The sequence below is a fragment of the Fukomys damarensis genome, unplaced genomic scaffold (assembly GCF_012274545.1).
Source record: "Fukomys damarensis isolate Sample0158 unplaced genomic scaffold, DMR_v1.0_HiC HiC_scaffold_2, whole genome shotgun sequence".
Taxonomy (NCBI): domain Eukaryota; kingdom Metazoa; phylum Chordata; class Mammalia; order Rodentia; family Bathyergidae; genus Fukomys; species Fukomys damarensis.
The window spans coordinates 9,876,284-9,887,893 of NW_022900914.1; the positions used below are offsets into that span (position 1 = coordinate 9,876,284).

Genomic DNA, 11,610 nt, shown 5'->3' on the forward strand with positions numbered 1-11,610 from the left:
ATTTTTTTTTTTTTTTTTTTTTTTTGCCTTTTTAGGGGTTTTTCTGTTCTAGTTCATTTGCCTCTTCAGACAACTTCTGAAATCAGCTTGTTGGAAAAGAGATACTTTTTAAAAATACATTTACTGGAAAAATAAAATGAATTTAGGTATGATAGTGCATGCCTGTAATCCCAGCACTTGGGAGGCTGAGGCAGGAAAACTGCCATGAGTTCAAGGCCAGATGGCTACATAGTGAGTGCAAGGCCAGCCTAAACTATATAACAAGACTTTGTTACTTTTCTTGTTGCTGAGACAAAATACCTGACACCCAAAGTTAAAAGGAGGAAAGATTTATTGTAGCTCACAGTTGGTAGAGGTTTCAGTCCATAACCAGCTGGCTTCAAGGTAGGGTGGCATGGCAGAGGAGCATTGCAGAGGAGAAACAGTTCATGGCAGGCAGAAGGCAGTAAAAGCAGCAAGTGACAGCATCAGCCCTCTTTTCTTATATTCTATCCAGGCTACATACCCTTAGGACAGGTAGCACTTAAACCCAGGGTGGGCCTTCCCATATCCAAACCCAGAACTATGCCAGACCAATCCATGGACTAATTTAGTAATCACACACCTTTAATCCCAGCATCACTGTCTTAATCCCAGCATCATGCACTCTAGATTCAGTCTCCTCTGAAAAGCACCACCTATGACTGCACGAGGCTTTGGGAAGACATCTAGACACAAGCCATAACACACTGTCTCAAAAACAGTACAATATTAGATACCCCACATTTATAATTACAACCAACAAACATACTTTAAGTTCCAATATATTCATAGGATAATTTAGCAAAAACATTAAAATTACACATAATCTATACATGCAATGTTATGGATAATTAATGTATACAGAGGAGCATTTAAAACTTTTTGTTGCTACAAAGGTAAATAAAAAGTTATGAAGTAGCAATTACATTAAAAGTCTATAAGCACATTTAGGTATTTCACTAAGTTTTATGTGGTAATAGTACTTCATATCCAGTAAAGTATGTAAATATTGAGCACAGATTTATGAGATTTGAGATCTGTAAAAACATCACTATCACCTACATTGATAGAAAATACTTCCATTATTTAGAATGTTCCTTTTGCCTGTTTTCAGTTGTCATTCAGTCAACTGCTAATTTGACTTTTTAGACATCACAGTTCTTTTGTATATGCACTTATACATACTTTAATCATTGCCCTCTTTGCTCCTCTTGCCCCAACCTTCCTCCAGGTTCATTTGTGGGGTTTCAATGCATATATTTTGATCATACCATCCCATTACCTACCCTTACACCTCCATTTACCCTCCCTCCGATTCCTTCCTCTTCTCTAATAGTTGTCTCCCTTCTACTTTTGTTTCATATTTTTTAGATCCACATATTAGGGAGAACATGTGATATTTGTGTTTCTGAGCCTGGCTTATTTCACTCAACATAGCAATTTCCAGAACCAATTTTCTTGAAAATGACAAAATTTCATTCTTTATGGCTAATACCCCATTGTGAACATATACCCCATTTTCTTCATTCATCTGTTTATAGGCACCTAGCCTGGTTCCACATCTTGGCTATTGCAAATTATACCACAATGCACATGGGTATGCCAACATCCTTCTAGTATGCTGATTTTTAGTCTTTTGGCATATAACAAGGAATGGTACAGCTGCATCAAATAGTATCTCTTTTAGCTGAGGAACCTCCATACCGATTTCCATAGAGCCTGTACTAATTTACCTACCTTTCAATAGAGGGTTTGTTTTTCCCTGCATCCTTTCAGAACTTACCAGCTACCTGCATGCTGGGATTACGGATGTGCACTACCATGCCTAGCTTATTTTTTGTATTCTTGATGATGGCCAATCTGACTATAATGAGATGGAATTTCAACTGTTAATTTTGATTTGCATTTCTCTAATGACTAAAGATGTTGAACACTTATTTTTAAAGAATTTTTCATTAGTATGTTTGTAGTAGTGATTACATTCATTGTGGGGAATTGGTACATGTACATAACACATCTCAATTCTATTTTTCCCTTCCCCTCCACCTCATTTCTTCATATACTTGGTCATTTGTACTTCCTTGAAAAATGAATTTGCCCATTTATTGATAGACTATTGGATTTTGTGGTGCTATAGGTATTGTTATGTATTTTAGATATTAATCCTCGATCAGAAGGGTAACAGGCAGATTTTCTCCCCTTCTGTAGGCCATCTCTTCATTGTTAGTTGTTTACATTGCTGGGCAGAAACTCTTTAATTTGCTGTAGTCCCATTTATTGATTCATGCTATTATTTCTGTTATCTGTACTATTCAGAAAGGTTTCACCTATTCCTGTGGCTGTTTACCGTTTTATTGTAGCAGTTTCAAAATTTCAGGTCTTGAACCTAGATCTTTAATCTATTTTGAATTGGCTTTTTTACCTGATGAGAGGAAGGGATCTACTTTTAATCTTCCACCAGTGGATACCCAGTTTTCCCAGCACCATTTGTTGAAGATGTTGTCTTTTTTCCAGTGTATTTTTTTTTTGGGGGGGGGGTTCTTTTGTCCAGAGCCAAATGGCTGTATTTGCTTGAGTTTGTTTCTACCCTCTCTTTTCTGTCATTGATCTTGTGTGTGTGTGTGTGTGTGTGTGTGTGTGTCAGTACGATGCTGTTTGTTTCTATGGCTTTGTAGTGTAATTTAAAATCAGGTGTTTTGATGCCTCCAACTCTGCTTTTTGCTTAAGATTGTAAGATTGCTTTGGCTATTCTGGTCTGGGCCTTTTCTGTTACGTGTTATAGTTTATAGCTAGCTGTCCTGGAAAGTTGCATGTACTCATAGGTGGGCTTTGGGGAGGTGACTGGATCATGGGGATGGGTTTATAGCTGGGTGTGATATTGGGTGGTGAAGCCCGATGTGTCACTGTGGGTGTGAACTGGAAGGGTATATATCCCTCCTCCTTTCCTTTCTGCTCTGCTTCCTACCTGCCATGCCAGCCCACCTTGGAGCCACAGAAACCTCTACAAACTGTGAGCCAAAAATAAATCTCTCCTCCTTTCACTTGTAGGTGTCAGGTATTATGTCTCAGTGACCAAAAAGTAACAGACAGTTTCCATATAAATTTTAGAATGTTTTTCTAGTTCTGTGAAGAATGTCACTGGTATTTTGATGAGGATTGCAATGAATCTGTAGATCACTTTTGGTAACACGGCCATTTTAACAATGGATTCTACTGATTTATGAACATGGAAGATCTTTGCATCTTTTTTTTTTTTTTTTTGGTACTGGAGATCAACTCAGGACCTTGCACTTGCAAGTCAGGCACAGCACCACTGAGCTAAATCCCTGGCCCGTTTCGCATCTTCTAGTGTCTTCTTCAGTTACTTTCTTCAGTGTCATGAAATTTACATTGCAGAGGGCTTTCACCTCCCTGGTTAGATTCATTCCTAGGGATTTTGCATTTTTTTTTTAAGCTATTGTAAATGGAATTGTTTTCCTGATTTTTTCTCAGCAACTCTGTTATTGGTATACAAAAAGCTATGCTGATTTATATAGTCATTTTGATGAATTCATTTATCAGTTCTAAATGTCTCTTGGTGAGGTCTTTAGGGTCTTCTAAGTATAGGATCATATCATCTACAAGTCAAATATTGACAGGGCTGGGGATTTAGCTCAGAGGTACTGCTTCTGCCTTGAAAATGCAAGGTCCTGAGTTCGATCCCCGGTACCACCCACACAAAAAAATTCAGATATTGCCATATCAAGTAAAAGCAACAACTATGCCACCACTGAAAACAGAAATCAGCAAAAATATAAACTAAAAGGCTAAAAATTCATAAATATTAACTAATAAAAATGGAAAGGAGAGGAAAAATGAAAGACAGTAAAATTTAAAAAACAAAAGGATGAGTAAGAAAAGTGAAAAAAATCCAATTAAAGAACAGAACAAAACAAAAAAAAGTGAAAGAAAAATGAATCCAAAAACTTCTTCCACACTGAGGTGTCCAGGTGGGTGATATCTTCCTAGGACCTGCAGTGTCAGAATCCACCACATACGGGAGGCGTGACTGAGTCACAGCTGTAGCCCACTGCTTCTACACCTACTAAGCAAAGGTTTTCATAAAGTTCTTTAAACAATGTGTGGTATACAGTAAATGCAAAATACCGGATACAAATGATAATGAGCCCTATTTCCAATGAATTCATGCCTAACTACATTTCTACAGTTTACTTATATATACTGTAATGACTGATGTTCTTTCAAATTGGTTACAAAGATTTTGAGAGGAATAAGAGAGTTTAGAGCTGTCAATGCTGGAATACATAGCTCATGTACTTGGCATGCACAACACTTGGGGCCTTGGGTTCAATAATCAGAATATTTTCTAAAAGCTATTATTTTAAAAAAATATATTTTTAAAAAGTGATTATATCCTCAGTTTTACCAATTTTACTATAGCCCAGATTTATTATTTTAAAAATATGCACACACCATTGAAATACGTATTTAAGCTGGGGATTTGGCTCAGTGGTTCCACTGCCTGCCTCACAAGCACAAGGGCCCGAGTTCGATCCCTGGTACAAAAAAAAAAAAGAGAAATATGTATTTAAGATATACAGATACAAATATGTATTTAAAATTTATCTTAAAATGCCTATTTTATTTCAGTAGCCAATGACCATCAAGCAAGCAGAGAAAAGAAAACTAATTTCATGAAGAAAGACAAATCGTTGGAGTGGTTTACAGGAAGTGAAGAATAGGATGGTTCAATTAAAGCAACTTGGAATCATTAGCTACGAAATACAAAATGCAAGACAAGTGTCAAAATGGGACACTTAAGCAATTTTCTTTAGATTTTGTTATTTTTCAAACTTCTATGTACAAGTTATACAGAGTAATAGCTAAAAAAAATCAACCTATGAAAATAGTAATTAGCAATATAAAGTTTTCATCTGATACTTTTTTGTCTTCAAATCCATTGTGGTCATCTGAGATACTCAGTTAAATTGTGGTTTGACCTTCCTCAACTTGATAAGGAAAGCTAATTTAAAAGAAGAAAAAAAGTAATGTCATTAAATTGCACCAATTAAAAGACAAAACAACTTCATACGTATTGAAAAACATTACTCACCTGTGTGACCAATTTGCCAGTGGACAGGTCTTGCAATATAGGGAAAGGATCCATATGGGAAATCAGATTGTGATACTTCTGTTGTAGGACAAAATACAGATATAAGCTACATCAAATATTTCATAATTTGCTCACAAAAACTGCTGAAAATTACTGTCCCTTCACTGTGACTTTTGTTTTTTTGAGACAAGGTCTTCAGACTGGCCTCGAACTCACTATGTGGTCCAAGCTGGCCTTAAACTCACAGTGCTTTTCCAGGGTCAACATCCAGAATAGTGAGATTACAGCTGTGTACCACCACACACAGCTCTGACTTTTTTAAGCATTTGTTTTGGGCTACTCTGCCGGCTACTGTACAGAAATAATTTGTCAATGATTACATAATAAGCTTACAGAGGCTTTATAACCAAATGGGTAAGTCCGTATCATAAATCAGTGGATACCTGAAGACCTTAATCTACACATACAATAAGGACCTACACTTAGTTCTGTAAAGATTTCAGCAGCATCTTAGAAGTTGGTGTTTTATGTCTAAGCTTTTTTTGAGACAGGGTCTCACTACTGTAATTCTGGCTGGCCTTGGACTGTGTAGCCCAGGCTGCCTCAGATTTGCAGCTTTCCTCCTTCTCAGCCTCCTGAGGGCTGGGTTACAAATGCGCGCTGCCAGGTTAGGAGCTTGTTTGCACATAGTACTCTTAGAAGATCGGGACCCTTTAGTAATAATAACTGATCTATATTTAAGCATCCTTACCAGGTATGGTAGAACACACCTGTAATCCAGCTGAGACAGGAGGCCTGCTGGAGCTCAGGCCAGCCTGAACTACATAGTGAGACCTTGTCTTTAAAAAATAAAAACATAGGGCTGGAGATTTAGCTCAGCAGCACTGCGCCTGCCTCGAAAACACAAGGTCCTGAGTTTTGATCCCCAGTACTGCAAAATAAGTAATTTTTGGTAGAGGCAAGTGTGGTGGCGATGCCTGTAAACCCAGCACTGAGCACCTAATGCAGGAGGATTGCAAATTTGGGCCCAACCTAGGTAACGCAGACACTGTCTTAAAACAAAAAGGGCTGCCCGCCTACCTCACAAGTGCAAGGTCCCAAGTTCAATCTCCGGTGTCAAAAAAAAAAGGTGGGGGTGCTGAGGACATGAGGATGTACCTCTGTGGTCCAATCCCTAGTACCGCTAAACCAGTAAATCAATGCTGTTTTAGTATATTCAAATTTTTTCACAAACCAACCTCATGTTAACAAGCAAAATATGAATGTTATACAAGCTCAATTCTTCAAAGATGCCAGGAGTTTTACATAAAAAGTAGAGAAATTCATTATTTTATCGCTTATACATCTTAATTCAACTAAATACTGCATTTTAATTTTTATAGGAAAATAATATCTAAGGAATACTTTTATTTCCTATTGGTCAATGCACTCAGGATTCCCCTCCCCATTTAACACAGACACATGCATTAAATAAAATTGAAGCTCACCATGATAATCTTGAAACACCTCACCTTCATCTTCAGTTTCCTTTTCAGGATGTAACTGTAGATCTGTGTTGATTTTAGGTTCTACTTTTTGAGGTAAAATTCCATTTTTGGGTTTTGCACAGCAAACCAACCAGTCTCTGACAATGACCTCACTTATCTTTTCACATGACAGAGCAAGTTCAGAGGTGCGAATTCCATCTAAAAGCTCAACAACCTGTGTGATGCTTTCAGAAAAGCAAAAATGCACTTTACATTTCCACAAAAATAACTTTTAAGTTCAGAATAATTCATACTTCATTTTAAATGCTAATGCCCAAATTTAAATGCCACTGTTAAGTCAGGTTACTGTGGGTGAACATGCAGTTCAGGGCATATAACCAGTAATTTCATATGCTACATAAAAAATACAGAAACCATAATTTAATGTTACTGCTCACATCTCACTCCTAATACTTTTCTTCCAGTTAGAGGCAATATGCATGTTATGTTACTATAGATGTGAAGGATGATTTAAGCAGGAACATATTCTGCAAATGACATGCATTATGACAGTTTTATTGTTTTGAGACGGGGTCTCACTATGTAGCCCAGGCTGGCCTCAAACTCACAGCAATCCTCCTGCCTCAGCCTCCTGAGCACTGGGATTACAGACATACACCACATCATCTGGCCGCATTATAAGTTTTACAACATGACACACAAACCTTAGTTACAAAATAAATACTTTAGCTGTTATGCAGGCAAAATAAAAGTATATTTCAAAATTGCATTACAACCAGGCTTGGTGGTGCATTCCTGTAATCCCAGTACTCGGGCTAAGGCAGGAAACCTGCTGCAAGTTTGAGGCCAGCCTGGGCTACACAGTGAGTTCATGGCCAACATGACCCACATAGGGAGACCCTGTCTCTAAATCAATCAGTTACAGAGAAAAACAGTGGCATTACTTACTTTGCTAGATACACAACACATACACCACCCTGTTTAAGACGTGGGTAGAAAGTGGGCAGTGCAACTTGAGGATTTAACATATCCAAAGCTACCTGTGGGGAGGAAGAGAACTGGATCAGTCTATTCTGTTTAAAGAAAGCATACATTTCCTTTCCTTATTGCGATGAACTGACATACTTTCGGAGAGCAATTATCCAGTTTAGGGTATTTCATATTTTGTAAAAAATAGCACAATTAGCAGGGCACGATGCCACGTCAAAATAGAAAATGAAGTAAATATTTATCAAACTTTCTACATGTCAAGCATCTCACCAAGTGGTAAAGCTACAGGAGCTTACATTCTGTTTCCTTGGGACAGATGGTCTCATCCATGGAGCGATAAAAACCCAGTCAGTATATAAATATAGAGGACAGAGTAATAAGTGACAAGAAGCACTGTTTAACTATCATTACACAGCAGAATCAGAGAAACGGTGACAAGATAAGGACGTGTCATTTCCTATATAGGTTTATCATGAAGGGGTCCTAAGAAAATTATTAAGTTTACAGGATGGAAATTTAGGGAACAAGTATGTGGCAGGCAGAGAAAATAGTAAATCCAAATGCTCTGCGGCTGTGGGCTACTCGGGGAGCCTGAAAAGGCCGCAGTCACTGCAGTGGAAACAAAAGCAGGGAAATGGCAAGAGCCGCGGTCTAAACAGGAGGGATGCAGGGTGGGTGGCAAAGAAAAATGGACACTCGGGCTTCAGTTTTACTCCAGCTTTAAAAATTGATATGATTCGATTTCTTACTTTTTGTGCCTAGTAAAATACTGTAAACATGTTTCCATCTTTACCATGTACACTCAGCAGTGACTTATTTTAAACTCTACCTCCTGAAGACCATGAAAAGGAAAGGAGCAAACAGTGGTGCGGTGAGAAGGGGGACATATTTGAGGGCAGAGCCAAGAAACCCGCTAGTCCTTCAATGCTCAATTTTCAGCTAAGAGCATTATTCATGTAGTCACTCAAACCAGAACGCTGGAGTCCTCACTTTCTGTCCCCTGAATTTTTTTTAATCTGAAGTTTTTGAGGCTTCTGTTTGAATTGAAATCCCACAAATCTACCTCTTCAGTTTCTCAGTTTTACTACCACTATCATAGGTCACGACCTCATTATCTTTTTTTTTTTTTTGGAGACAGGGCCTCACCATGCAGTTCAGGCTGGTCTTGAACTCACAAGCAACCTTCCTGCCTCAGCCTCCTGAGTGCTAACCTCATTATATCTTGTTGTATTACAACAGCTTTTGGCATAGACTCCCAGCCTCCAGTTTTCTACCATAATTATTCTCAAACAAGAATCTGGGCATTCTATTCTATTTAAAATTTCATCAATAGTTTCCCATTACCTAAAAAATAGTGTCCATGAGCTCAGCTTGACACACATTCGATATTCTTCATTGCCTGGCCTCTCATAACTGTATCTGCAGCTTCTTCTCATTCGCACCCAACCCAGCCTCCATGGGTGTGTACATGACTGTCCTACTTCACATGTGACGTTTCCTGAGTGTGTAACTCAGTTTTGTTTTGGTAGTGTACAAGGCCCATAGCAAGCTCTAGCCATAGCAAGCTCTAGGTGTCTATCAAAGGTTGGCATGGTGGCACATCCTATAATGCTAGCATGCTAGGAGGCTGAGGCAGGACAGCCTGGGCAACTAAGTGATTTAGAGACCTTACCTCAAAATAACAAATTTTTTAAAAGGCTGGGGATACAGTTCAGTAATACACACAGATATACACACAAAATGTATAGCAAATCTAGAAACACGGTAGTTTAATAACTCAAAAGAAGGTGATAACCCTCCAGTTAGATGATGAAGGAATCTTCCAGGTAAAGGCTTGTATCTAAACTTCCAAGAGAGAGTAAATTTAAATAGGTACAGAAAAGGCAAAAGGAGGGTAATCATAATGAAAGTCATATCTAATATCTAATGCATGGTTTGTACCAGGTACTGTTTTATGCCCTCTACATGAATTATTTACTCCTCAAGTACCCTTGTGAAACAGGTACTATTATTTTTCTATTTTAACATAGGTTTCTGAGGGCCAGGGATTTAGCTCAGTGGTTCTGCCACCTTCCTCACAAGATCAAGGGCCTGAGTTCCATCCCCAGTACCAAAAAACAAAACAAAACAAATTTTTGAGGTCAAATTAAACTGACTATCTATATAAAGAAGCCTAGCAGTGGACCAGGTTTAATGGACTCTGAAACTATTTTAAACTATTATAAAATAATATGTATGAAATGACCACATATATAAAATTCCAGCCAGGTGTGGTGGCACAGACCTATAACCCCAGCACTCGGGAGGCTGAGGCAGGAGGATCACTGTGAGTTTGAGACCAGCCTGGGCTACATAGTGAGTCCCAGGTCAGTCTCAACTACACAGTGAGACCCTGTCTCAAAAAACAAACAAACAAACAAACAAAATCATCACCCTGAAGATAGGACATTCCCAAATAATTTCATACTTTTACTACGTATGTATGTAGCTGCAAAAAAAGTGTTCTCATTTGGAAAACAAAAATTTTTGAGACAAGTCTGGCTATGTAGGTTCAGGACTCACTATGGCCTAGAACTCACTATGCAGGGGAGGCCAGGCTAACCTTAAACTTGTGGTGATCCCCCTGCCTCAGCCTCCCGAGTGCTGGGATTATAGGCTTGTGTCACCACGCCTGGCTGGAATTTTACATATGCGGTCATTTCACACAGAGTATTTTCTAATGCTGTTTTCACGAAGCACCACGGTCTTTGAGACTTACTGATATAATATAGTAATTTACTGTTAGTATTCCACTGTGTCCATTCCTCTTCTGACAGTCACATTGTACTTATGCTTTAACATCTTTTCTATTTGTTTACCATCACTTTGGTTGGGAGGAAGCATAAGCAGGTTACACAAAGGACTGGAGTTAGAAAGGAAGGTTAAGATCACATTCTCAAGAACACTGTCTTTAAATGAAAAGCTCCTAAAGCGGGGCATGGCGGCACAGGCCTGTAATGCAGCAGTTAAGAGGCTGAGGCAGGAAGATTACCAGCCATTTGAGCCAGCGCAGGATATGCAGTGAGTTCAAAGCCAGCCTGAGCTCTGAACTACAAAGTGAGACCCTAGCTCGAAAGGGCGGGGATGTGGGGGGGAGGCTGATTGTTTTTTCACCAGGAGAGTGACAGTACTGCAACCATATTTTAGGAAGATTACTCTAGAGATGAGAGAAATGGATGAAAAGAAGGAAGACCTAGGAGGTGAGAAGGCAGCTATGAAAGGAATATACAATCCAAGGCAGTGAGTGATAATCCATCATTAGGAAAAGAACCTGAGTGGTGGGAACATGAAATGTATGTTTAATATGAACCCTCTGACTTTTAATCAATCACTTACCTTTAAACAGTACTTTTATCAATTCACAATTTTCTTCTTTTTCTGGTACCAGCAATTGAACTCAGGCCTTGCCTTACCAGGCAGGCGCTGCACCACTGAGCTACATCCCCAGTCCTCAACTGATAATTTTTCAGAATTCAACCTGTTTTTTGTTTGGTTTCTTTTTTTTTTTGCAGTACCGGTGATTGAACTCAGGACCTCACACTTGCAAGGCAGGTGTGGTGCCACTGAGCTAAATCCCCGGCCCAGTCTAATCTTTTCTTGATAGTTCTATATTAGGATTTATGTGAGCATCAACTATAATTCTTTGGCCCTAATAATAACTAACTCTTCCTGGCAGCTGAAACCCCTACGTCCTCCCATGAGTATCCCTCTGGTACTATTATTGAAAGACTCAATGAATAAATCTAAAGATAAGGAATCCTTCTGCAGGTTTCTTACAGTGCTTCAGCAATATCATTAAAACTCTTTTGTTGTGTTTCTATTCATCAAGCAGAAATGACTAATGTCTCTTCCTAACATTCAGCTGGGAGTGGTGGTGCATGCTTGTAATCCCAGCATTTGGGAGACTGAGGCAGGATAATCACTGCATGTTGAGGCCAGCCAGGGCTACATAAAACCTAT

The 11,610-nt window shown here is 38.8% G+C and overlaps 2 protein-coding genes across 3 annotated transcripts in view; one reads left to right on the forward strand and one right to left on the reverse strand.

Annotated features, from left to right (window-relative positions):
- Spdya (speedy/RINGO cell cycle regulator family member A) overlaps positions 1-4,763 on the forward strand; it is a 41,439-nt gene extending 36,676 nt beyond the window's left edge. Inside the window, exon 8 of one of the 2 annotated variants that reach the window (XM_010604697.2) lies at positions 4,672-4,763. In XM_010604697.2, the coding sequence (XP_010602999.1) occupies positions 4,672-4,763 (92 nt within the window). The remainder of the gene's footprint in view (positions 1-4,671) is intronic. The other variant, XM_010604698.2, reaches the window with a different exon arrangement.
- The window catches only part of Trmt61b (tRNA methyltransferase 61B), a 17,714-nt gene continuing 10,028 nt past the window's right edge, over positions 3,925-11,610 (reverse strand). The window contains exons 4-8 of the mRNA XM_010604699.3: positions 7,570-7,661; positions 6,622-6,845; positions 5,135-5,212; positions 4,963-5,044; positions 3,925-4,577 (exon numbers count right to left, since the gene is read on the reverse strand). Of these exons, the coding sequence (XP_010603001.1) occupies positions 5,001-5,044; positions 5,135-5,212; positions 6,622-6,845; positions 7,570-7,661 (438 nt within the window). The 3' untranslated portion in view covers positions 3,925-4,577; positions 4,963-5,000. The remainder of the gene's footprint in view (positions 4,578-4,962; positions 5,045-5,134; positions 5,213-6,621; positions 6,846-7,569; positions 7,662-11,610) is intronic.